Below are 27,730 nucleotides of genomic sequence, written 5' to 3' on the forward strand. Positions count from 1 at the left end.
CTCTAAGTGGTGGTGTTTGCCAACATCTGAGTTCTATGTATCAAGGGATTAAAGTGTCGCAGCTGGTCATATAGTTTGAATTTGGCTTTTTTAAGCTTTAGGATGAGTTTTAGATTGTACTGAGGTGGAATGAGAGGATTCTGTAGACAATGTCCCTGAATCTCAACAAGGCACTTAGCTAAACCTGTTAGGATACCTTTGTGGACAGTGAAGAAACACAGATCAGATAACTCTACAATTATGTAAACTCACAACTGGTTGGACAACTAAATCCAAAGAATGCTAGCTTAGGGTCCGTGTCACCGTGGAGAGAAGTGTTGAGCGGCCAGGAGTCTAAGCTTTTCACCTAATCTTCTTTACACATTTTAAAATCAGTGATACAGGTGAAGTCCTAACAGAGAAGTTTATAAATTATGCCACTGTAAGGGATAAGATTATGTTGGAAAACAAAGACCCAAAAAGGTCTCATCATGTTGGAATATTTGCCTAAAGCCCACAAGATGAAAAACAACCATATAAGAGTAAAACAGATAATACAGAACTTAACTGAACTTGGTTGGCAACGAGCTCAGGATGAGACAATAGTTGACAGGCTGCCAAAAAAAGCCACGGTAGCACAAATAGTAAATTATTTATGGGGCAGAGATGTCACACTCTCACTTTAATCCATAGTTCTGAAAGATACATTTTAAGAAAGTTCATGAAAAGTTGCAGGACATCAAAGGAAAGACAGTCAAGGGTAGAATGAGCTCTGGCAACATTATCATCTGGACAGCCGATGAGGCACTGTAGCTCAGTGACTACAGCGTGGCCTCTGAAGCCACTGCGAGGCTGGGACACCCGACTCCACCATCTACTAGCCAGTGACCTTGGACAAGTCATTCTATGCGCCTCAGTGTCTTCATCTGTAAAATGGGGACAACAGTAGCACCTCTCATCATCACCATTATTACTATATTACTATTGTTAGGGTGTTATAAGGACTAACAAGGTTAACACCTGTCAAGCACCTAGAACAGTACCCAGATGTGACTGTACGAAAACAAAGGGTGTCTAGGCTGCAGAGATTTAGAGGGGCATGATGGATGAGTTCAAGTTTGGGAAGCTAAAAAATAAAAAATAAATTAAAAAAAAAAGTTTGGGAAGCTGCCCTGAGGAGGAGAAATCATGCTTTATTCTGAGAAGCTCTTGTGGATCATACTCAATTCAGTGGAAAGAAAGAGGCCTGGCTTCTTCATGAGTCAATAAGCAGTTAATGTGGACATACTCCCAGTCAGATACAGTACCCGGCGCTAGGAATACGGAGATGAATGAGATACACACTCTTTCCTAAGGGCCCCGATGTCTACTGGGAAGAGGCATGTGAAGGGATAAGTATGGGAATAACTGCTTTGGACATGGGAGGAAGGTGTGATTAAGTCCCTGGGGAAGCAGGGAGAAGTTGTGCAGAGGTGGGGCTCTCGAGCTGAGTCTGCGGGGATAGTAGGAGTTCAAGTGGGAGCAGAGGAACAGCATGTGGGACCAGAACTGTCACCGACTATGGGATTTTCCAGTGAATGGTGACAAGTTGGTGAAGTTACAGCACCAGGTAGGTGGGGTGGTGAAGCTAGAGATGAGGCTCAAAGTAATATACTACTGATGCACAAGGTCGCCAAGAAGTCAGGATAACCCTAGCAATGACCCCACCCCAGGTCTCCTATTTCTATACTACTGTCTTCTCAAAAGGCAACCACAACCACGGCTGGTTAAAGAGCTTACATGTTAGGTGAGAATCTAAAAGGATTTCATTCCATTTTCCAATCACTCTTCTTCAGTATAAACAGAGGAATATCTGCCTATAGAGTAAGACAGTATCATGTTCCTGTGGCACTGACACCCTGGGAGTACCCCAGTGGAAGGACTAGAACAGGGGCTGGAGCAGCTGGGATCCTCCCCATCAGGACTGAAGATACTGTGTGAAAGGGAGCCCCCTCCTGCACATCTACTCAGCTATAAAGGGAAGGAGGAGCAGTGCATCGTTCAATACTTAGCCCCCAAGCTGTCTACTTGATCCCACTGAATAGTATTGATAAGCGTGCTGACGCATATTATAATTCATATATATTATGCAATGAATACTAACATTCATTAAGCACGCTACTAGGATGCAGAGATAAGTAGGTCTCCAACACTTTCTGCAAGGTGCTTACAATCTAGCATTCAAGGGTGGTCAGCTACATGGAGCTCTACATCATTAAATGTGAGGGCTGGTTGCTTCTGGTCATGATGGAGTGACTGGTCCTGGGTTTGCCCTCCAATCATAAGCAATGACAAAACTGGACAAACATACATAGTAGATGTTTCTAGGCACTGGACAATGGGCTGAGCGGTATCCCTGAGAGGAGGGAAGGAAATACACAAGATGAACTTCATATTCACCCTGGCACGGTACCTGGGTAGACTTTCCAACCACAGTGCAGGAGGTGGGGGGAAGCAGAACATGGCTGTCCTACTGATCTGGGGAAGTCGAAACTGGAGTTTGGGGCTGCTGAAGCATCTAGAGCTGTCAGGGCAGGACCCTGGAGAGGAAGGAGCTTCAGCAGGGTGGGGGCCCAGAAGTTGGTTGTGGGGTGGGGCTCGCATAGATCTCTGGCTGTGGGCTGTATTGTACACACACAGAGTGAGACTCTGGTGTGGGCTGGCAGTGAGCAACTACTTTGACACCAAGAGCAGAACAAGATTATCAGAGGTTGTAGAGACACAGGAACCACAGGAGTTCAGGTGTAGCTAGATGGGCAGCACGAGGTATTCCAGGGAGATGACAGAGAGGCCAGGCCCTGGGAGCAAGGGCCATGCTCTAGAGCAGGAGTTACTTTCATCCTGCCCTATCAAAGCCTAAGAATAAGCCTTAACAAGATTTAGGAGAACCATCTGTAGGGGAACTGCCTGCCAGAACAAAAACCAAAACTGGGTTCCAGATTCATTAAAGGAAGACAATATAATTCAGGCTCCCTTTCAGAGTATCAATTACGATGTCCACAAAGAAGCAAAAATTACCAGAAATGTGGAGAAGAAAGAAAATGTGACCCAAATTCAGGAGAAAAAAGGAGTCAATATTAAACAATCTGGGGATTTCTGTTTTTGAACTGGCAAAGACTTTAAAGCAGCTATTTTAAATTTGAATTTAAAGGAAAAAATGATCTCAATGGATGAAGATGGCACATCTCAGCACATAAAGGGAAACTATGAAAAAGGAACCAAATGGAAATTCTGGAATGGAAAAGCATGTTATCTAAAATGACAAATTCACCAAATGAGCTTAATGAGAAATTAAAGATAGCAGAAGAAAGGATTAGTGAAGTTGAAGACAGAACCACAAAACTTATCCATTCTTTTTCTTTCTTTTTTAAGATTTAATTTATTTGAGAGAGAGAGAGGAGAGAGAGAGAGAGAGAGAATGAGCATATGAGCAAGCAAGGGGAGGAAGGGGACAAGCAGACTCTACACTGAGCACGGAGCCCAACATGAGGATCTATTCCAGGACCCTGAGATCATGACCTGAGCTGAAACCAAGAGTTGGATTCTCAACCAGAACTTATCCATTCTTTAAAAAGGAAAAACAAAACAAAACAAAACAAAAAAAAAAAACAAAAAAACAAAACAAAACAAAACAAAAAAACAAACCCAAAACGCTGTACTATCTTTTGGGGCAGTACCAAGCTGATTAACATACATGTAATCAGAACCCAGAAAGAGAAGAAAGAAAAAATGAAGCAGAAAAAACAAAGCAAGTGTTGAAATGTCCCAAATAAACCTGCAGATCCAAGAAGCTCAGTGAATCCCAAATAAAATAAGCACCAAGAAAACCACCCCTGGGCACATCACAGTCAAGATGTTGAGAGTCCAAGGTCAAGAAAAAAAATCTTGATAATGAAAGAAAAAACCCCACATTACAGACAGGTAAAATGATGTGAATGAAGACCTGCTCTTCAAAAAGAATAGGAAAACAAACAAACAAACAAACAAAACACCCAAAAAGAAGAGGGATGGGATATAAGGCAATGGCATCTGTAAGTACTGAAAGACAAAAATATCACAGATTCAGAATTTTATGTCCAGGATGTGGCTCAGCGGTTGAGCGTCTGCCTTTGGCTCAGGGCGTGATCCCAGGGTCCTGGGATTGAGTCCGGCATTGCGATCCCTGCACACAGGAGGAGAGCCTGCAGGTGGGGAGCCTGCAGGTTGGGACCTGCTTTTCCCTCTGCCTGTGTCTCTGCCTCTCTCTCTCTCTGTCTCTGAGGAATAAATTAATAAAATCTAAAAAAAAAAAAAAAAATTCATGTCCAGAGAAAACAAACTTCAAACAGGAGAGCAAAATAAAAACACTTTGTAGATAAAGCAAGACTGTCAGCAAAGCCCGTAGTGCACAGACTCCACCCCTCTCCAGTGTGGCTGGCAGGACGCCGGCTTCCTGTTGGTGAGCACCAGGTGAGCAGGAGGCTGGTGTTGAAAATAAGGAGGGAGCTCCTGATCCCTTTACACTTTTAATCAACAGCTCACACCCAGTGGAGACGCAGACCCACAGCAGTGAGAAGGGTGAGCATTGATAGGACGAGGAAGGCCAAGTGCGGCTGGCATGCCCTGGTGCAGTGAAGTCAGCAGTAGAATAATGAAATGCTGTAAACTGGCTGGGAAATAGGCATTGCTCCAAGCCCTTGATTCCCTCTCTCATCACCGTAGCCTCACTCCTGGATGCTCCTCGATCTCGCTATGATCTGGCAATAAAGGGTCAATTCCTGGTGAGCAGGGCACCTCCAGGACACGGCCGGCTGTAGGCCTCTGGCTGGCTTCCTTTCCCATTGCTGGTGTGTGGACCCTGCCCATTGTTAAAAGATTTTTAATATCGCCCTGGAGCTAAGTGGGGTTGCGTCTCAGGCGTCTGGGTATGCTGTTCTAGGAGTATACAGAAGAGGATCCCAGAGGCCCAGGGACACAGTGAAGACCCCACTCCTGGGGCGTGGGGCTGCAGTGGGCAGCAGGTAGGGAGACACTGAAGGCCAACAAAATTAGCTTTCCAAATTGGCCTGAGTGTTCAGGGACACTTGTCCCTCTACTACAACCTCTGTTCTAATCCCCTAGGTCATGTTTTTCCCTTTTAAAAAGGGATATTTCATAGCCTTTTAAATAAATCTTTTCAGCTCCACTGATTTGGAATAACACGCTTAGCAGCTTAAGAACTTCTAGCTGGGCCTTCAGCAAGTTGTCTTTCCACAAGCCCATTTTCCCATGAAACGCTGGCCCTGGGGTATGGCTGGGCCTCTGCCAGGGCCAGCACTGAGGACCCCGGCCCTATTCTGGGATCTTGGGCAAGCCCTTCCTCGCTCCCTGCACACAGGGACCTGTACTTCATTCCCTCCAGGTGCAATATGGGGATCATTCGAACAAAATATGAGCTCAGAAGACACCAAATGGCCACTCTCTCAATCAGCAGCAAAGAGTCTATTTCAGATGCAAGAAATGAGAATTCCTCCTCTGAGGATGTTTCAAGGGAATCTGTGCTTTAGGGGGGCTTTTCTGTATGTCTGCCCAGGCAGACGGGGGAGGTTATGTTGGCCTAGACAGACAAGAAGCCTCGAGAGGAAAGCAGGGGCCAGGACAGGAGTGGGTGAGGCGGATCAACACAACACACCAGCATAAACGCTGCTGACTGAGGCACCGTGCAAAAAGCTTTTGGAAGCTGACTGCGCATGTTCAACGTCAGGCACCTTCCTGCCTCCTTTGGGACCTTGAACTACAAGCTTAATGAACTATGGTCATCTGCCGAGCCCTCAAACAGCTTCACTGAGCTGTGAAGGCAATGCCTGTTGTTAAAGAACACGGAGTGGAGCAGTTTATACCAGAACAAAAAGTATGCGTTTTCTCAAACTGTGTTATCACCTCACTATTGTGAGAATCACACCTAAATAGAACCAATGCTCCTTCAAAAACAAAACAAAACAAAACAAAAAACACTTGGACATTTTATTTTTTATTATTTCTTAAAGATTTTAAAAGACAGCATAAGTGGGATGGGGCTAAGGGGAAGGGTAGAGGGAGAGGGAGAAGCAGAGTCCCCACCGAGCATGGAGCCCGATTTTAGGACCCTGAGACCTGACCCGAGCTGAAGGCAGAAGCTTTACTGGCTGAGCCCCAGGCGCCCCAGAACCAGTGCTCCTTTTGGTGTAGATCACTGGTTTGTGCAGCTTTCTAGCAAACCCGAGTGATGGCGAGCAGGCCAGGCAACTTGCAATGTGAGGTGATGGAGAACCCTAACAGTCATCCTGCCAACAACAATCGTCAGTGTTCTTGTTGCCCCATCCCCACCATTAACGATCTCCTTTAGTTGAAAAGTGTCTGCTGCAAATACTGCCCTGTTATCTGGGCCTTGGTAGCCTTGGTGACACTGTAGTTTGAGAACCACAGTTGCAAGCGCCAGCAAACACGTCCAGGCATCTGCGTTCCATCCACAGACAAGCTATTCTGTGTCTTCAGATCAGTGGTTCTTGAAAGTTAATCCATCAGAAGCAGCTGGGGGCTTCTTAGGACGCAGCTAGCTGGGCCCTACCCTGAGCTTCTGGATCCCAGGCCTGAGATGGAACCAGGACTTGGACCTCCGGCAGGCCCCCGGGGTGAAGTGCAGGCTCTGCTCCAGCGCCCACACTGAGAATCAGTCACTGTACCCTTTACCCCTAGGGCGCCTCAGTGAGCTACATACATAGGCAAAGTGTGAATGTGTTCTGAGAGGAAAGGAGGTCTGCAGACAGAGGGCTCTCAAGAGAATGGGGTCAGGGCCCAAAGATGGGCCAGCCTAACACAACACTCGGACCTTCTCAAGGGATTCCAGCAAACACAAGCGCCATCGTTGGCCATCCACATTCCGAGGGGCCTCTTACTCTGGCTCTGTCTCCTGGCTGCTTTCTGCCTGCTGCCCCCAGAGGAAAGGCAAGTCTGCTGGCAGGGCCCTGGCAGCCCTAGTGAGGTTGCGAGGTGGCTTCTCCCCTCAGCAGGGGTGGCCCCTCCAGGAGGAAAGTGTGTGTACACAGCTAATCTGGTGGGCAGCGTGCCGCAGGCTCTCGGGAGTTCCTGACACCAGTCGGAATTCACACAAGACTCAGCGAAGTCTTAAACAACATATTCCCCCCTCTTTGGAAATCATCGACTTCCTAATGGGATAAATTCAAAGGAAAATGTGCCCCAACTCTTCGGCATTCTCTTGACACAAGAACTCCTTAGCAGGCGGGCTGGCTGAGGATGCAGGCAGAAAGGGCTTCATGACAGGAGCAGAGGCTGGGAGGCCCCATTCAGGGAGGGCTCACGACTCGCCCTGAGGCATGTCAGGAGCCGGGTCTGTGTTCCAGCAGCGGGGGGGGGGGTTGGGTGGGGGGCTGGGTGGGGACCGACACCTGAATGTCCACGTGGAATTATCATGGCCTCTACGGGGCAGATGGTTCTCAGTGATTCAGCCCTTTGTATATCTCAAAGCACCTGACATCTTCCCCTTTCACGTGACTCTAACAAGAATCCTAGGAAATAAGCAGAGCAGAACAGTGAGGGTACCCTGTCAACAGAGAAGACAACCGATGAGAGAGGTGAGAAGAACCAGTGGGCAGGGAGTTGAAGCGCGTGGGTTGGCCACTTTATTTTATTTATTTATTTATTTTTAAATTTTTATTTATTTATGATAGTCACAGAGAGAGAGAGAGAGAGAGGCAGAGACACAGGCAGAGGGAGAAGCAGGCTCCATGCACCGGGAGCCCGACGTGGGATTTGATCCCGGGTCTCCAGGATCGAGCAGTTGGGCCAAAGGCAGGCGCTAAACCGCTGCGGGGTTGGCCACTTTAGTGAGACCCTTGTGGGCCTCCTGCCCTTCTCAGGCCTGGGTTTTGTCATCTGTGAAGTGAAGGGGATGGACAAGATGGTGGTGAAGTCTTCTTACAGATCTCATTCAGGAATGAGACGCACGGAGCCAGGCCTGCCTGACATCATGCCATCAGTGAGGTAAGTGACACAAAGACAAGTGCTCCCCATGCCACTGAGAAGCCCCCACGGCCACCTCCCTGACAGTGTGGGCTAACTGGGAGCTCCAGCTGCCCTCCGGACCTGGCTAAGACCCCCAGGGAGGGGTGGTAGGAGAGACCTAGAATATTCTCTGGCTGTGTGCTGACGTCCCAGCCGCCAGCTGCTCACTGGAGAAGAGGAGGCCATTTCCTTTGGCACCTCCTTCGCCAGAAAAACTCAGTGGACACTGCCCCATGGTGGGCCCCATGTGAGATGAGGGATGTGGAAGTGAAGGAGACTCACTGTCCGCCCAGGAGGAAGTCACAGTGAGGAGAATGAGACTGCTCATTCTGGGTGGGACGCTGCTGCGTCCCATTGAGCAGGTTGTGCTCAGCCAAGGGGCCACGTCCAGCCACCAATCAGAGCACAAAGCCTGTCCCTGGAACTGGGCTGAATCAGCCTCGAAAAAGGAGTGCCCTTTGATGACCAACGCAAAGGTGCTGGCTAGGGGCCAGTGAGCACTGTCTCCTTCCAGGTGAGTGCAGGATCCATAAAACTTTAGGGAGGGTCAGACTTAAAGACTTTTCTTTCTTTCTATCTTTCTTTCTTTCTTTCTTTGAGAGAAAGAGAAAAAGCACAAGCAGGGGCAGAGGCAGAGGGAGAAGCAGACTCCCCACAGAGCAAGTTATCTGATGTAGGGCTCAATCCCAGGACCCTGAGCCCCCTGGGTGCCCCAAGAAGGGTCAGACTGAGAGCAGCTCCCATGTAGACATCATCCTCCACACACAGAGGGGACAGCAGATGCACATGTCTGACCACATGAAATCAGTGAACCCCAGTAGCTTCCTATTTGTGATGTGCTGGTAAATGACCACTCTCCCATCTGTTCAAGATGGTCACCAAGGCCAACTGGGCCACATCTCAGGCACAGTGATCTGACTTGCTGGGGAAAATTAGATGAACACAACATGCCCTCAAGAACCAAGGGGCTCTCAGCCGAGGGGAGCATGGGAGAGGCAGACACAAATACCCATGAGACATGGCAGGGGATAGCTGATGCTAGGAGATCCAGGTCATGGGCTGGGAAAGAACCGACAGGGCAATTCAGAGGAAGAAAAGACCATTCCCAGCTGGGCACCAGTAGGTCCTCCTGGAGGACATGGTTAAGTCTCAAGAAGGTCCAGCTCTAGAGTGCCTCCCGCCACAGGTGCCAATCATCTCACTGTAGCTGGTTCTCTCCATTTTAAAATGGACCATTTGCCCCAAGTGCCTCTCAGCATCATGAGGATGAAAGGAGAACTGATTTAAATGCACCAAATACACAGTTTTGTCAACAGAGAAGAGACAACACCTGAGGGAGAAGGGGTGCGGGGGCCACCTGCCCGATGCGGGGCCACAAGAATGCCTCCTGGGCTCCCACTGGCTGCCATTTTTTTTTTTGACTTCCCACAGCTAATTTTATTGAAGAGACTCTGAGAAGAGTAAGTCAGAACATCTAAGTCCTTCTGCATCAGGAAAATGAAAGTCCCCACCAGAGAGGTTTCTTCCCAGCCCTGAGTAACCGCAGCAGCGCCATATACAGCCGGTGGCCAGGGAACCTGGGCCCAGGCCCACTGTGCTCAGCAAACACTCCTTAACAGAAACCCATGGGCTCCCTCCTACTTCCCAAGGGGCTCTGCATTCGCGCTCCATTTTAATGTGTAACCACAAGCCAGTGGGGCAAACAGCATCTGCTATCATCCCTGCCCAAGGTGGGGAGACCAAGGCTCCCAGAGGGCAGGTGAGGTCCACGTCCCCAGCCAGCACTGTCAGAGAGAGCCTGGACCCTCCCTCATCACCCCCTCACACCGGGGTTCTCAGAACTGTTCCACAGCCAGTCTTCACCCCAACAAATCACCTTTCCTAACCTGAGGGAAGAGCTACTATGTGCTGTTCAGGGTACCTTCCCGGGAATGTGTCACTTAGTCAAACCCTTTCATCCAGGGAGGTCCTAATTTTACTCCCAAATGGACTGGTTTATTCCAGTTCTGAAAGTGGTTTTGTGCATCCCAGAAATAAGTATCATGGGTTCTCTGGTACTTTTACCAAATAAGAAGTGACTTGGGTTCAAACTTTCAGTTTGGTTGTTTGGAGTCATTGCTTCTCAGAAGAAAGTGAAGATACAAACAGCAAACGGTATTAGGAATAATAATAATAATAAAAAAGGAATAATAATAATAATAACTATTATTATTACTTTTTTTTCTACCATGGATACTTTTTTTTCACCATGGATACATTTTTCTATTTTTTTTTCATTTATTTTTTTTTGGTGTTCAATTTGCCAACATATAGAATAACACCCAGTGTTCATCGCATCAAGTGTCCCTCTCAGTGCCCGTCACCCAGTCACCCCCACCCCCCACCCACCTCCCTTTCCACCACCCCTAGTTCATTTCCCAGAGTTAGGAGTCTCTCATGTTCTGTCTCCCTTTCTGATATTCCCCACTCATTTTTTTCCCTTTCCCCTTTATTCCCTTTCGCTATTTTTTATATTCCCCAAATGAATGAGACCATATAATGTTTGTCCTTCTCCGATTGACTTATTTCACTCAGCATAATACCCTCCAGTTCCATCCATGTTGAAGCAAATGGTGGGTATCTGTCGTTTATAACACCATGGATACTCTTGCCCACAAAGTCAACTGTCAGTTTTGACAGCCGGCCTGGCTGCACGAGGGGGGACAGGGGGCAAGCTCTTAGCTATGGCCCCAAGGAGCTAGAGCTGGTTGTGTTGATTTGGGGTCTGAAATCTGGGCTGGAGTCCCAGTTCCAGCCAGGGAGCCCTACATCCTTGTCCCCCGAATGTCCTCCCACTATAGCCACACCAGACAGGTCAGTGCCTTTTGTATGAGCCTGTGACCTTCTGGCCGCGGGCAAGGAGAGCAGAGGAATGGGGCCCCAGAGAGAAAGCTGAAGCCCATTCAAGGTCAGAGCTACCCTCCCTTTTCATGACCCACCTCAGCCCCTTGGCTGACCTACTTTCTAGGGAATGCTTTCATTCTAATAAAAATTCATGGTTCAGAGGTTTTGGCAGAAGGCTAGAAATCAACTCCCCCCGCTCTGTGGAGGGGTGCCTGGTGACATGTGCTCAGGCCAGATGCTCAGAGGCTCCCCCTAAAGTGGCAGGAACTGGGAGTGGGGGGAAGGGAATGTCAAAGGACTCCCAACTCCCGCAGGGAGCAGTGGGTTAGTGAAGAAGAGCCCTGGGGCCTTGAGCACGAGCGTCAGTGTAGTGGGGACAGCTGTGATCTCTGCGGCTGGGACAGTGGTTGGGCACCCTGAGACACCTGTAGCCTTCCTAGGACACCAGGAGGTCAGGGCATCATGGGACCTGGGGTCCGAGCCACTAGCTGGATGGTGCATGCTGAGGATGGGTGTCCTCTGTCACCGGGAGGCCGGGATATCATGGGACCTGGGGGCCAAGGCACTAGCTGGATGGATGGTGCATGCTGAGTATGAGTACCATCTGTCCACACACAGGCAGAATGGGGCATGGGGCGGGGGAGGTGGCGAGCTGACCTGGAGCACAGGGCTTGTGCGGTGGGGAGCCAGCCGGGAGCCCCGAGAAGGTAGGAGAGGTGCTACTGGTGGACAGCGGATAAAGATGATGCCAGAGCAAGTTCTCCAAGCAGGGTTCTAAAGCCACGGGGTGCCGAGCTGGGAGAAATCCTGGTGGTCACCTCCTCCAGCCCCATCTCATACAGCTAGGAAGTCTGAATCGGGTAGCTGTGGGGTGCAGCACGATTAAGAACCAGGCTACCACCCCCACCCCTGCCTGGCCAGTGGTCTTTGTAGCACCGTGCGGCCTCCTCCAGTGCAGGACTCCAGCCCCGTGACTCCAGTGCAGCCAGGAAGATGCTCCCGAAGGACCGTGAGCACTCCTGGGGCTTCTGCAGCACCCACACCAGCCATCCCGGCCACACATACCTTGTGTGAATAATGCTGGTCAACGATGCGAGCCAACCCGAAATCCCCAATCTTGAGCACAAGATCCTCTGTGCTGATGAAGATGTTGGCGGGCTTCAGGTCCCTGTGCAACACATTGGCCGAGTGGATGTACTTGAGGCCGCGGAGCAGCTGGTACATGAACAGCTTGGCGTGCTCCTCTGTCAGCGTGCCCTGCTCCAGTAGCCGTGCCAGGTCGGTCTCCATGTACTCCTGGACGATGTAGGCCACGCTGAGCTTGAACAGCTCACCCTGCAGGTCCGCACCCTGGGGTCCCAGCACCTCGTACACCTTCACAATGTTGTCATGGTCCAGGCGCCGGATGATCTTGATCTCTCGGAGCGCATGCTTCATGCTGCGGGCATCACTCAGGATGATCTTCTTCACGGCCACCTTCCGGCGGGTCCTGCTGTCCACAGCCGATAGCACCAGCCCGTTGACGCCAAAGCCCAGGGGTTGGAAGTCAACAAAGCGGCCACCGAGGTCATACCCGTAGACACTGGCAATGCAGTCCCCCTTCTCAGCCATGGTCACTCAGTGGTCAGGGGCTGCCCGTGCAAGGAAGGGGTGGTCGGCAGTGGCCAAGTCCCAGGGTGCGGCCTCCCTAGCACACCTCATTCTGTCAAGACCTGGAGCCGAGGGCTGTTTTCTCTCATGACGGTGTCACAGCCGCTGGCTCCCCGGGGACAAAAGAGGCATGCGTCCATGCCTGCTGAGCTGCGGAGAGCGAAGGCTCAAACCAGCCCCCTCACCTGCACTGGGCGGGCTGTGCCCCCCCGAAGCCCAGGGTGGCTCATGTTTCTTTCAAATGCAGCATCTTGGAAAGAAAAAACAGTCTCACGATCTAAAGGAAGGTCAAGTTTTCTACCACGACGAACCTCAAGGTAAGAGATGCAGACGCCGTCCTCCCGGCGTCCCGCGTGGGCAGCTGCTCCTTCGGGTGGCCATGCAGGGTCTCGGCAGGCCGCACTCCTGAGCTCATGAAGGTCCAGACTCAGCTCAACACAGCCTCTGGCAGCTCGGGTGCCACTCTCCGTCCTGAGCAGGAGGAGATCCCAAGCAATGGCTTCTGGAGGCTTCCAGGGGCTTCCATCTACTTCCTCCGGTCCCCTTCCTTCTGCGACCCAAACCAGGCTGCCAAGCACGGGCCAAGAAAGCCAAGAAACCCACCACCTGCCTGGAGCTCCTCACAATGAGCTGCGCTTGAGGCCTCAGAGCCAGGGGACTCCCCACAGCCACGCCAGGATCCTCCGGGGGCTTCAGCTCGAGCAGCGTCCTCCGTTGCCCCCGCCTTCAGGCCGCCTCGAGCAGGACTGGGTGCTGCCGGGCTCGCAGAGGCTGCAGGAACGCGGCATCCTTCAGACCATGTCTCCTTTCCTGTCAGAGAAATAACACTGGGTAAATTTCCACTCCAGCTTCCAACACCTCCCCACGTGCGTGTCCTTTGTGAACCAGCCCGAGTGTCATCTGATCTGTCCAGCCAGCTGAAACACTGCTTGCTCAGGGGATTCCAGGCTTTGCTGCTCGGCCACCCCTGCATGTGCAGTGCTCCTCTGGAAGAGACAGAAGATGGGTTGATTTGATGGGATCGTCAAGTGGTGAGTGGGGTGCCGAGTATGCAAATGCCTCCCCCCAAAGGTTGACGTGCCCACGTGGTGGGTGGGAACAATCCACTCTGACTTGTAAGAAATCAACTTGTTATGCTCTCCAAACACCTACCTCATGACTAGCTGGCGGGGGGGGGGGGGGGGGGGGGGGGGGGGGGGAGGGGGGCGGGGTTTGCCAGTACAAAGTTAATTAGTTGCAGGCAAAAATAAAAGGTCAATGACTTTGTTTCTCTACTTGGACCCCTTTTCTTCCCTCGTTTGCAAATGTGTTTGAATACCCTGAGAGAAAAAAAAAATGAATACCTTGAGAGAATCTGCTGCACGTGGGTATTTAATTACGTGTATGTCTTGCTTTTCATGGAGGTGGCACGAGCACACACACTAAATAAGACAGCTCTCACTGCCGCCCTAACAGAGGGCCTCTGTGCTCTGGACTGGCCTGTGAGCTGTGCAGGGAGCTGGACACAGCAAGGACTAGAATCCTAGCCTGACTGCACCCTGGCGGCGGCTGATGCAAATTACAGGCAGAAGACCCAAGTGGGGAGAAGAAACCTGCCGAACAGACAATGTAAATTCAGGCCTCTCAGGTAAAGGCAAGGCCACAGCTTTAAAGGTGGGGGCGTTTTTTTATTTTATTGTTGTATTTGTTTAAAGATTTTATGTATTTATTTGAGAAAGCGAGTGTGTGCAAGTGTGCAAGAGCAGGGGGCAGGGCAGAGGGAGAAGCAGACTCCCCCGTGAGCAGGAAGCCCGATGGGGGCTCAAGCCCAGGACCCAGGATCACAACCCGAGCTGAAGACACATGCTTCACCAACTGAACCCCCCAGGTTCTATAAGTTTGTTAAGTCCACAGACACTCGGAGAACCAGCCCTGTACCACTGGGTACCCTGCACCAAGGAGTGATGTAGCAGGGCTATTTCCTAGTTCTCATCATCCTGAGGGGCCGTGTGGGGATGCTTTCCTATCTGAGCTTCGCACAGTTCTGCACCTGATAGATGAGGTGAAACAACAGTCAACTCCATGTCTGAGATTCAGTGAGCAACTGAGGGGAAATAGATGATCTGAAATAGTCCCTAATCAAGACTCCTAACTCTGGGAAACGAACAAGGGGTGGTAGAAAGGGAGGTGGGCAGGGGGTGGGGGTGACTGGGTGATGGGCATTTGATGGGATGAGCACTGGGTGTTATTCTATATGTTGGCAAATTGAACACCAATAAAAAATAAAAAAAAATAAAAAGATTCAAGACACAATGGTGAGCAAAAAAAAAAAAAAAAAAAAAAAGAGAGAGAATGAGAGAAAGAAAGAAATAGTCCCTAATCAGACCCCTCTGAAGGCTGCTGATGAGAGACATTTACATGGGCCTGGAACACAGTGACTACTCAACAGATGTTAGCCAGTGATGACTTTGGTCAAAATTCCCTTGCACTTGAATAAGACGTACCTACTACTCTAATGCTTTGTCAGGATCTTCAGCAGTTCTACTCTGCATGTTTTTATTGGTTCCAGCAGCAAAACAGCCTTGGTCTTACAGAAGTTCAGACTGGGGCCCATCACTGGGGCTGGGGCTGCCCTCCCTGGCTAATCCCACTAGGAGTCACCCCTGGCCATTCAGCGGCCAATCATCCTGCCGAGGGGGTCCACCAGTGAGTCATGGACACCCAATACAATGCCAGCACTTCTGCTGAGAGAGCAGGATTCTGGCCTAAGTCCTCACTTTGCAGATGAGGGCACGGAGGTGCTGAGGGACACCAGCTCGGTGCTTCGGGCACAGACAGCATTGACAAACGTTCGATGAATTGAGGAGTGAGCACCATTCACTCAGGATTCCCCGCCAGTTAGAGACGGCGCTGGGACCACCCTCTGAGCCCCACTCTGCAGCCCATGCGAGGTCCACCCCCTGGGTACCGAATGCCAGGGAACCAAAGGACCACCCAGTGCCCCATTCCACCTGACTCCACTGCCCGACAGCAACGGAAACCACGCCGGAGCTTCTTTCTCTCAATACCCACATGCCCGGCCCAGCTCCCAAGGGCACAGCAAACAGGCAGTTATATCATGTCACTTTATGAGAGGAGACACGTAAGCCTTCCTCCTTTGCCCACTCCCACTGGGTTGTAAACAGACAGGGCTGAGCACCTAAGCAGGGACAAGGTGACATCACCGGCAGTGAGAGCAGGATTTGTTCCAGATCAGCTGCAATGCAGATAATCTGTGAATAACTAAGAGGTGCTTTATTTATTTTTAAAACTCCTTCCTCTTCCTCTCACACGGGGGAGGGCCTATCTCCCTGGTGCATGTGCACATGCGTGTGTGTGGCAAGTTGTCTCCTGACGCGCTGTCAGCTCTGTGGGCAGGTACCAGCCACCCTGACCCCTAAGTACACTCGTTCGACTCCTGCCTCCCAGTTGGTTCCACCTTCCCCCTTCCTGAAACGTCCTCTTGCTTCCCGCCCACTCGCCCATCACTCAGCACCCAGATGGCATCTCCCTTCCACTCCGGAGGACCCGTGCCTGGAGTGTCCCCCATGGATCCTCGCGGCTCTGAAGCCCTGCAGGGCCCATGCGCACTGTCCTGACACCGTATGCTCACCTGGGCTGCTACTTAGCCCTCACACGTGTCCATGTCTCCGCTAGACTCTGGCCAAGTCCCAGGCACAAAGCGGCGCTTAGACAGTGACTGAGCTGGGAGGAGCCTGAGGGGCATCCGTTATGTCTGCGAGGTGGTCGTGCCCACACATCCTATGCGGCCAGCCTCCCCTCCCGCGTCTGCTGCCTCCATACAATTTGCTCGGAGGGCTCCTCTCACGAGGAGCCCCAAATGCACCTCGACCCTCTTGGTAGGACCTTCTGCTCAGGGGCCGCCTCTCAGAATTCCAGCACCAAGCAGGAAGCCCTTGACTGATGGCTTCTCTGTGCCCCGAGTTCAGTCACTCATCTCACCTCAGCCCTCTTGACTTTCCCAGTTTCTAGAATGCCTCTGTCATTTCCACTATGAACCTGTGCCTTTCTCCACAGGTGGACTGATCACCCAATACCTGGCATACCTAAGATGTCTTGGCCTTGTGATGCACTGTTTGCACGACACATGGGGGCATGGGGTCGGCAGCCCTGAGAGGGGCAGACCCAGCACCTGGTGGTGCCCACTTGGGCAGAGCACTGCCTGGCAACTTCTCGGAGCAAAGCACAGCCACTCTCCATTTGAATTTGGCGGCTCCGAGCTGCTTTGAATCAGGACAGATTTCAAACTGGGAAGTGGCATCCACCTTGGAGGAAGGGAGGGTTGTGGTTTCAGGGGCACTGGAGCAAGAACTCATGTAACTCCAAGGCTCCAGGGCTTCGTGGCCAATGTCGTAATAAGATGCAGGAGTACAATTATCTTCCCCGGGACCCCAACATTGGCGTGTTACCTTCTCAATGACTTTTCAGAGACTCTCCTGCAACACTTCAGTTGAAGCCAATTAATCATCCTCTCACGCATCCAGCCTTCTAACGTGTGGAGGCAAACCAGAGATGAGACGGTGCGTGCTCACTGTGCCTTGCTGGGGTTCCTTGGGATCTGGTTTACAAAGCAGCTTTGGAAAACCTAAATTTAGCCTCAACTTTGTAGGCTGACAGCCTCTAAAACCTCGTGCTGCTGTTGACTTTCAGCACAAACGACAGCCCCCGATGAGGTGCTGGTATTTCACAGGCTGAGCCTCCTTTTCTCTCCTAAGCACCCAAAAACTTGCAGGAAATCCTTTCCAGGACAGGCTGATGTTTAGGCTTGAAGAGGCTGCACACTGCAAAATTCTAGGTGGCACCATTCCCATTATAGTCAAGACTGTGTGACCCTGATCACTATAGTCCATGTGCATCACATCCCCTAGACGAGAGATCAGCACATTTTTCCCATAAAGGGTCAGAGAGTGAACACCTAAAGCTCTGCAGGTCATACTGTCTCTGTTGCCATGACTCAACCCCACCATAGCACAAAAGCAGCCAGAGATGACACCCAAACGAGGGACATCGCTGCATTTAAAAAGAAAAATTTACAAAAATAGGAGGGAGATGGAGTTTGGTTAGGGGCTGTGGCCAGTTGAGCCCTTCTCCAGAGTAGCTTATTCTGAGGCAGCATCAGTGAGCCATCACTCAGACTTCCTGACTCCTCCTGCGCGGTCTCCTCGTCCTGGATTCAGTCCTCCTGTTGCTCTGCATGACGGTCCTGCCCCAGGCCTGCCTGCCCCCAGGGAGCCACCCCAGGCTGAGGTCGGCTCTGGTGTCCACATGCACTCGCCCTGAACAGAGGCTTCCTGGACAGGAGGAGATGGCAACACGATGGAGACTCGGACTGAAGGGTCACCACAGGCCAGGAGCCGCGCCAGGGATGGCAGCCTGAGTCAGACTCCTGGGAAGCTCCCGGAGGGACATCAGGCATTAGGAGGTGACAGCTCCAGAGGCGCACCTCTCAGCACCAACGTCAGATCTGAGCCCAAGTGAGGCATTCTCAGCGCAAGCACCTAGCCCCGTGCAGCCTCTGGGCGCAAGGAAGGGCCAACCTGTGACAGGCACACTCTGTGGCTCTTCTCCAACGACAGCAAGAGGCGGCCACCTCTTCAGCTATGCTCAGCCCCGCACAGAGAGCATGTTCATGGCCCGCTTTGTAGAAATGGAAACTGAGAAACAGAACATTAGAACGAGATTAAGAGTAGGGAAAAAAAAACAAATACCAGGAGACAGCACATTTACACGTCTGTGATGCTACCTTCCAAGCAGTTCTTGACCTCCTGTTACGTGACCCTCAGAAGCCAGAGCCCAGGTTGCGGGGACCAGCCGCCCAAGACGGGGACTGAACCAAGCGTTCTCCCAGCTGCCTGACTCCTAAGGTCCTGGGGCCACCTGCCTGGGAACCATTGCTACCTCCCCCGAATGGCCAGACAGCTGGTGCGGGGCAGCCATGAGCAGCTCCGCCGGCCCAGGGGAGACTCGGGGCGGTTCTCAGGGGGGGTCCTCGGCAGCAGACAGCCTGCGCCATGGGATCCGCAGCAGGTCCCCTCGTCTCCCCCAACTCCTGAGCAGCCCCAGTTGCCACGACCAAAATGTCTTTGACATTGAGAGCTACCTGTGGTGGGGGAGGCACATGCTCACGTCAGCTGAGACCCCCGGGCCTAGGCAGCCGTTCCCTGCAGGGGTGGTAGCTGTGTCCAGGGGTCTGCTCAGCACCCAGGGCTCCGCCACCAGCCTCTACTCACCAGATACCAACAGCATGTCTGCCTCCTGGGACACGTTTCCAAGACCCGTAGAGGCCATGGCACAGCCCACACCCTATCCATTGAGGGCCTGTGTCAGAATGTGGTCAGCGGCACACCTTGGGCAGCACCTGGTCTTGGGGCAGTTTTAGGATCCAGTTCTGGATGGGGGGTCTCACAGGAACGCCTGCTGTGGGGACGGGTGCTCGGGAAAAGTTCTACTTCCCAAGAAGAAAAGCCAGTCTGTCCTTGGATGCAGTTGTGGGAGCAAGTGATGTTGGTGCTACAGCAGCCACGTTGAGAGCACATGGGGACCGAGGCCGGCACGAGAGTGGGAGCTGAGGTCCTGCAATGCCCCGTAGCTGCACAGACTTGGACATGGCTGCCTGCAGCTTTCTCGCCAAATGAGGCTGCAAAGCTCTGCTGTTGTCTGGCATGTTTACTTTTTTCTCTCACTTTTACTTGACTCTGAAATTATCTGCCTGGCAGTGCCCGGCAGGTACCTGTCGTCGGGGCGAGAGATGAAGAGGAGCAGAGCACAGGGCCCCCGACCTCGCACAGTGCTTCTGGAAGAGGAAGCAGGCAATGACATCACAGACACTGAGGAGCCCTTGAGGTGACTTCACGATTCCCACACGAGTGCAGGACTTGGGACCTGACCCCAGTGACCCCCACCTCCCTGGCCCAGGTCATCGCCGCCTCTTCGGGCTGCACTTGGACTCACCTGCTCACTTCTGAGAAACGGGGCAGCAGACACATGAGACGTCCACTGTCAGATTGTTAGAAAACGGTTGTGGCTTCCACTGGGGGGACCTGGTCGGGGACGCCAGTGGGCACCTCACCAGATGGCCCCAGAGCGACACCCGTGGAAGCTGTTGCAAGGAGCCCTTCTGAGGCGCCCACAGCAGCAAGCTCAGGCGCAGGGCCCTCTGAGGTCGGCTGGGACAAGCCCACTGCAGTAGGTACGCGCTGGAGGCGATGGCCCTGGATCAAGCCCTTGGCACCTCCAAGGTGGCAAGACAGGAGCCCGGCCCTCGATGTTGACAGTTCTTGGGCCCGGGGTCCTGCGTCCTCGCTGGTCTGACCCTCAGCACGCAGAGCCTGATAGGGCCTCGCAGACGGCAGGAACGCCCTCTCTCCATTCTCGCCACGTAGCTCCAAAGTCCCATCCGCGTCTGACAGATGGGAGGGCCGCAGGGAGTCAACAGCAGGCGACGTGGGGTTACCTGTGCTGGCACTGACTCGGGTCACGACAAAACAACCCAGTGGAAACTGAAACTGTCCCTGAAGCCCAGGACAGAGAAGGATCCCCCCAGGAGGAGTCGGCGTAAAGGTGGAGGTCAAGCCGGATGCCGGACGGGGCCCCAAACCACAGGGTGACTGGAAGGTACCTCCTCAGCAACGAGGAAGGGCTGGGCCTGAGGCAGTGAGCGCTGGGTTACCTGTGACCATGAGCACAGCCGGTGCCACTCTGTGGCAGTGGGGCTGCTCCTGGAATCAGGAGAAACAACTTGCCCCCGCCTGCAGCTTTTTTTTTTTTTTTTTAGACGTTGTATTTATTTACTCATGAGAGACGCAGGCAGAGGGAGAAGCAGACTCCCCACGGGGAGCCCAATGCGGGACCCTATCCAGGGACCCCGGGGTCACACCCTGGGCCGAGGGCAGATGCCCCACCACTGATCCCCCAGAGCCCTGCCTTCTGGGTTTCAGAACACAGTGCCAGTCCGTGCCCCAGGAGGGGAGCCAGCCGAGGTTGTGCAGGGGTGCGGGCACTCTGCTGCAGACGCTACCGCCCCTGCTGCCACCTCAGGCCGCATCTCCCAGGCCCAGCCTGTCCTGCAGCTGCCACCACCGCCGCCAACCACCCGGGTCACCCCTCTGCACGCAGCCGGCAGGAAGCCACGGAGCCGAGCCAACGCGTGGTGACCCTATGTGTCAGGCAGGGCAGCAGGCCCTCGGGCAGCCTCCCCGGGATGTGCACACACTTCCTGTCCTGCGACACAGTGATGCCACCAGCCCAGCCTGCTTCCCTTTCACAGCCTCTCCAGAACACATTAGGGGACGCGAGAAGCAGGGGGGAAGCTGTTTGTCTTCATCTCTGAGACGGAGTTGACGGTGGTGCTGCTGAGGGTTGGGAGACACAGCCGAGGACTTGGGGCTGTGACGTCACCTCTTCCCCCAGCGCCAAGGCCAGGAGCACCCCGTCCAGCCTCTGCTCTGCCCTTGCTCTTGAAATTCTATCAGCAGCAGGAGAACAAGACGCTCAGGCTCTCAGGGAACTGACACTGTGGGCGAGGTGCGGGCACTGGTCCCCTCGGGTGAGGTGTGGGGTCCCCGTGGGTGAGGGGCGGGGTGAGGTCCCTGCGGGTGTGGATGTACGGTCCCCGTGGGCCCAGCGGTGGCCGCAGTATGAGGTTAGCACAGGGTGGAAGAGGGGTACCAGGAAGGGGGAGAGGGGGAGAGGAGGAGAATGAGGAGAGAGGGGAGCTAAGGGAAGAAAAAGGGACCACATCCACCCCCAGAGGCGACCGCCTGCCTGCCTACCTTGCTGCTTGGCTGCCCTGAGCACTTAGCACGCACAGACCATCCTCACTGCCTGGGAGCCTTAGACACACGTCCATAAAGTCCTTAGGGCAGAAAATGTGGCACCTGGGAGCCTTAGACACACGTCCATAAAGTCCTTAGTGCAGAAAATGCGGCACCTTGACAACAGTGGCCGCGCGGCCAACACAGCACCGCGTGGTGGCTGCACACACATCACCCTGGGTGGTGGCTGAGGACCCACAGCCCCCGGGTGCAGGCCGCCCTTGGGGCACCAGCTGGATTTCACCTGCCCCATGCAGTGGGCTGGAAGCCCGGGCCGGGGCGGGCGCTGGGCCAATGGCAGGCTGGAGCTGGACGGGTACACCCTCATGCCTTCTGCTTCTCCCTTGCCCTGCACACACCTACAAACGGACTTCAGGATTTACTGGGGTTCAAAAAGCAATAGCACAAACCAGGCTCCGTCTCCTCGTTAGGAGCTCCCCTGTGCTGGGAAGGAGAGCGCAGCTGAGGGTCCGGGCAGGGAGCTGCCCGCAGAGGCTCTCGGCCACCACCAGGCCTAACGAGCACCCAGCCTCCCAGCCCTGCTGGGGGAGGCCCCTCGATAGCTCCTGCCTTCCTCCCCCTCAGGCCTGGTCCTCTCACCAGGCTCAGTGCGGTGACTGCCTACTGGGGGTGGGACGGTACAGGACCGCCAGCTTCCACGAGAACCTTCTGGATGGAGAAAGGTTGCTCTTAAACCAAAGCTTAATTTTACCAATGACAAAACCGTTTTCTTTTTTCAAGCTGCAATGTAAACTGGTCTCACTTCTGACTCACTTCAACCGCCTAAACTGCAAATTAGAATCCCAAGCATAGGAGATGCAGCGCCTTGGGGCAAGGCAAGGCCGGGCCAGGCCTCAGGACACAGGAGAAACACAACGTGGGGGTGGCAGGGGGAGCCAAGGGCTCAGGCAGGAGCGTGGGTCCACGGTCAGCAGGGCCACCCAAGCCACTCGGCACGGAGAAAGAGGTCTCCAGCCAGGGCCTGCCCCCACCCCGCCCTCTGTTTACTTCTACAACACTGACTATGAGGGTCCTAGGCTTCGAGGATCCACGTGCTGGTGTCTCCCTGACACGACTGCACTAAGGGACGAGCGCCAGCCTTACCTGGCCCCCAGGACCCAAGATCCGCCCCCCGCTGCCGGAGAAGGTGCCGGCCGGGAGCTCCTGATGACCTGTCCACCCCGTGCCTGCGCCCAGGGTGCCCCCTGACCGTGCACGCGCTGCCATGTTCCACTCACTGCCAAGGCCCTGCCAGGAGCTGTGTGCGGGGCAGAAGTTGGTGAGGGCCATGACCGGGTGACGGCAATGATGAGGGGGGAAGTGAGGCCCTGAGAAATCTTACGGCCTACCCAGCTGTCTTCACCTCGACTGCCTCAGTGTAGGTTCTGGACATGCCTCCATGTGCAGACCCGGTGCCCTCCCACCTCCAGCTCTGCCCCCACCCCAGGGCAGGGCCTGAGAACCTTCCTCTGACGCTTCCCTGAGGCGGGGCACAGGGCCCCCTCAAGGAGCGGAGGTAGAGTGGGCAAATGATGGGAGTCCCACAGCTCCCAGGTGCTCGTCCTGCGACCCTGTGCTGCCCCTTTTTTTTTAAGGATTTATGTATTTTTCTGAAAGATAGTGTGCGTGCAAGTGGGGGAGGGGAACCGAGGGAGAGGAGAATCTCAAGCAGGCTCCTGCTGATTGTGGAGCAGGACATGGGGCTCAATCCCACGACCCCGAGATCATGACCCGAGCCAAAATCAAGACTTGGACGCTGGACTGACTGATTCACTAGGTGCCCCTACTTCCAAAATCTCCAAAACACATCTGATCACTTTTGTCTCCTGGTTAAAATATTTCTTAGCAGCGCTCCACTGCCCAGAGATGAAGCCCGAACACCGTGCACAGCCTCAGGTCAGACCTGCTCTGCCCTCCCACTTCTGCCTACCACTCTCCATGAGCTGTGCCCAGCTGCACGCTGCAGGTTGGGGCGAGCGCCCCGGAGTCAGCACGGCCCTGGCCCGGTGGCCTGCCTGCGGGTGACACCAACTCATTGTGCTCCTGGGACGGCCCTGCATGTGCCCAAGGCCACCTCCCCCTTGGGAGTGACCCTTCCCCATGCTCGTAGGGCACACTGCAGTTGGTCCGCCATGTGTCTTGTGGGGCTCTACGCGTCCACCTTCCTCCCCATGGACTGGGAACCCTGAGGCAAGAACAGCACAGGCCCCCGCAGGCCACCTGCCCATACAGCTCCCGGCCAACGGCAGGTGCGGAGTCAATAGCTGACGAACCAGCGACCAGACGGAGGGGAGGTGGGGCAAGGGACTGGGCAGCGGAAGGTGGGAGAGGCACTGGGAAAAGGCGATCCTTAAAGAAGCACATGCCCCTGGAAAGTGTGACCTGCTGGTGCAAACACACAGCTCCTGGGACACGAGCGGGGCGTTGGCGTGGCATGAGGCAAGCTTTACAGACCAGGCTGGGTTGACTGGCCTCAGGGGGTGCTCGGGACAGGGCCAGGGTGCAGGGGCGGGAGGCGGGGGGCAGCTGAGCGGAGGGGCAGACACAGGAAGCATATTTCCCAGGAGTGTTGGCGTGAGTACAGCACAATGGAGATAAAGTGCAAGCACGGGAAGGGTCTTGCTGGTAGGGTCCCAGCAAGGGCATGCTCCCTCGGGCGTTGGCGAGGCCAGGGCACAGTCCACAGGGCGGGAACAGCCTAGCTTCCGCAAAATAAGCCCCGGGAAGGACCACACACCATTCCCTTGGGCGTTCACCTCTGTTGCTTTCTTCCCGGCTTTCCAGTCATAGCTGACAAGCTCGGGATGCTAAGCAGGGCGTGTGTTCCACGTCTGGGCATGGGCCACCTCCTTGGCTCACTTGCTATGCTCCCTCTTTGATACTCTATGGCCTCAATGAAAAGATCTTGCAGCAGAGATGCCTCCACATAAGCAGTTCTGCCCACTTCTTCTGGAAGCCTCAGCTGCCACAGACAGCTCTTTCACTGCTCGCCCATGGATGGCAATAAAATCAAGACGAAAACTCATCTGCAGAGCGACTCTCCACGGTCCAAGGCGTTTGCATGTAGTATCATTTAATATTTAACACTTCCATGTAATATTTATCGAGCCGGCTGTGCACCACGCAGTGGGAACCCAGGGGCCCCGGCAATGCACAGTTCCGGGGCCAGTGGAAAGGATACGACACAGATAGTGGCACAAACAGCGCCTGTGTGTGATAATGACTGTGACGAACATATGACGGGAAAGTGCAGGATGCTGTGGGCCTGAGTGACCAGGACACAACCCCTTTGGGGAAGCAATGCTTATGTTGCAACCTGCAGCATGAGCAGGGGCTTCCCAGAGGCAGAGTGGGGCACAGAGGGCGTCCCATGGCGTCAGCGCCCTGAGGATCCTCGTGAAGTCTTATGTCGCTGGAGAAGCGACAGTGGGAGAGGTCAGATCTGCACCCACAGGCGGCATGGAGGGGGCCGTGGCCAGGGCGGAAGACAAGTGGGTGGCACGTGAGGACAAGGAAGCTCCGGGCGTCACTGTCTTGGTCCGAAGCAACTGTGCACCTGGGAGAGTCCCCTGCAGGTCCTCTGCAGCGGCTCACGCTTCCTGCTGTGTGCTCAGTGGTCATGCTGGGCCGGGCTCGGGCCTCGCTGGGGCAGCCCGCTCAACACCGTGCCCCGGGGAATCCCTTGCTCCAGCAGGCAGCTCCAGGGTTAGGGGTGCTTCCTGATGCTGAGGTCACAGGTACAGAGCCCCGTGAGGCCTCCCGACCAGTGGCAAACAGCCAGGGGCTAATGATCCTTGGAGCCATCTCATGGCTTGTCACAAAGAGCCATGTGAAACTCGTTAGAGACTCCCCACAAGGCAGAGGGTTCTGCGGAGGGAGGCCCGCCCGGGGGGTGAGAGCACTGGGAGAAGGACCGGGAAAGGCGCCGGGGCTCATGTCTGACCTCTGCCAGCTACAGACGATGTGGCCCTGAGCCTCAGGTGCCTACCGTGTATATCCCACAGGGTGTTTGAGAGAATCAAAGCCACAGTCATGAGGATAATGTAGAAGGTGAAAGCGGGACAGGAGAGACTGCTCAGAGAATGATCGCGGAGGCCAGCCCTCCCCTGAATCACAGCGATGCTGAGTGACAACCCTACTGAATCATCCCAGCGCTACCTAACCACGGCAGGTCCTGAGGGGCTGTGTGTCACCTGCCTTCAGGGAGCATCCCTGGGGACAACGTGGCACAGCTTGCAGCCCAGGAGGGAACATGCACTGGCAGCAAGGGAGCGAGCCCAGCGTGCCTGGCTGGACGAGCGGACCGGCACTGAGCTCCGGGTCCAAGCTCTGACCACCAGGCCAGGCTGCCTGAGCCAATGAACCCCAGGACACTCTCCCGGAGCTGTCCTGGCAGCCAGATGACGGGGATGTTGCGCCGGCAATGCCACTCTACGGCCATTAGCTTGCCCTGTGCTCCTGGACGAGGGGTTGCCTTGGTCCTCCTTCTGTTCCCTTTTGGGACCAGAGACGGCAGTCAGATTAACAGGTTTGTTGTAGGAAAACCCACAAAAGGTGACTGGCTGCCGCCACGGATGTCAAATGTCTCGATGCAGCTTGAATACTCACATGGAGTGGGATCCTGTGTGGATTCCTCAGGCCTGTCCCTCCTCCCTCACCACACCGCTACCCCCTCTGGGGCCATCTAGGATCAGCATTCATCCCTTGTCTGAGCCCCATTCACCTGTCAATGTTCCACAGAGAGCTCCCTCACCTTCTGGCTTGCCGGTTTGGGACCTATCCCATCTTCCATCGGTCCTGCCTCCCACTCTCGCCTGGCCACCCCCTGCCTGCCCTCCCTCCTCTTTCCCCAGATGGCTCTCCTCTGCCAACCCACCCCTGTCCCTTATTCTCCCCCATAACTCTGTGCAACATGCCCTCAGAAAGGGCCACATGGGAGTGGTGGGTGCAGGTGGGGGACAAGGGGGAAATAGCCAGGCTCAGGAAATGGTGAAGAACATCCATCTGGGCAGCTCAGAACTCACTCTTTGCTCCTTTTCTTTCTCTGCAATGTCCTCTCAACTATTCAGACACTCCTACTTTTCCCCACATGAGGATGTAGGTCCGGCCAGCTTCCCTCTCTCAGGAGCTCTATGGGGCTTTTGGGTTTTGTTTTATTTTGTTTTTATAGGGTTTTTAAGATTTTACTTATTTATCTGAGAGAGAGAGAGAGAGAGAGAGAAAGAGAGAGAACACAGGGAGAGGGAGAAGCAGGCCTCCTACCGAGCAGGGAGCCCAATGCAGGACTCAGTCCCAGGACCCCAGGGTCACACCCTGAGCCCAGGGCAGGTGCTCACCCACTGGAACAGCCCAGGAGGTCTGTGTGTGTGTGTTTTTTTTTTTTTTTTTTAAGATTTTATTTATTTATTCACGAGAGACAGAGGGAGAGAGAGGCAGAGACACAGAGACACAGGCAGAGGGAGAAGCAGGCTCCATACAGGGAGCCCGACATGGGACTTGATCCCGGGTCTCCAGAATCCTATCCTGGGCTGAAGGCGGCACTAAATCGCTGAGCCACCTGGGCTGCCCAGGAGGTCCGTGTTTTAAGCCTTCTCTCTAACCATGGAATCTGAACTGGGGCCCTGGTTGGGAGAGGCCAGGCATCACCCTGATCATTTGGGGGAACTGTTCCTGGCACCTTAAAAATGACATCATGACCCAGGACAATTTACACATTTAATGCAATCCCTACCAAAATACCATGGACTTTCTTCAGAGAGTTAGAACAAATTATTTCAAGATTTGTGTGGAATTAGAAAAGACCCCGAATAGCCAGGGGAATTTTAAAAAAGAAAACCATATCTGGGGGCATCACAATGCCAGATTCCAGGTTGTACTACAAAGCTGTGGTCATCAAGACAGTGTGGTACTGGCACAAAAACAGACACACAGATCAATGGAACAGAATAGAGAACCCAGAAGTGGACCCTCAACTTTATGGTCAACTAATATTCGATAGGGGAGGAAAGACTATCCACTGGAAGAAAGTCTCTTCAATAAATGGTGCTGGAAAATTGAACATCCACATGCAGAAGAATGAAACTACACCACTCACTTTCACCATACACAAAGATAAACTCAAAACGGATGAAAGATCTAAATGTGAGACAAGATTCCATCAAAATTCTAGAGGAGAACACAGGCAGCGCCCTTTTTGAACTCGGCCACAGTAACTTCTTGCAAGATACATCCACAAAGGCAAAAGAAACAAAAGCAAAAATGAACTATTGGGACTTCATCAAGATAAGAAGCTTCTGCACATCAAAGGA

At 53.7% G+C, this 27,730-nt stretch overlaps 1 protein-coding gene across 3 annotated transcripts in view; it reads right to left on the reverse strand.

The window, feature by feature from the left end:
* Window positions 1-27,730, reverse strand: part of MAPK4 (mitogen-activated protein kinase 4) — a 142,624-nt gene that overhangs the window by 43,100 nt on the left and 71,794 nt on the right. The window contains exons 1-2 of one of the 3 annotated variants that reach the window (XM_072734775.1): window positions 17,019-17,187; window positions 11,986-13,380 (exon numbers count right to left, since the gene is read on the reverse strand). In XM_072734775.1, coding sequence (XP_072590876.1) covers window positions 11,986-12,531 — 546 coding nt within the window. In that variant the 5' untranslated portion in view covers window positions 12,532-13,380; window positions 17,019-17,187. Of the gene's footprint in view, window positions 1-11,577; window positions 11,748-11,985; window positions 13,381-17,018; window positions 17,188-27,730 lie in introns of those variants that run through there. The other 2 variants (XM_026006041.2, XM_026006043.2) reach the window with 2 other exon arrangements.

The sequence above is a fragment of the Vulpes vulpes genome, chromosome 13, assembly GCF_048418805.1.
Source record: "Vulpes vulpes isolate BD-2025 chromosome 13, VulVul3, whole genome shotgun sequence".
Classification (NCBI taxonomy): Eukaryota; Metazoa; Chordata; class Mammalia; order Carnivora; family Canidae; genus Vulpes; species Vulpes vulpes.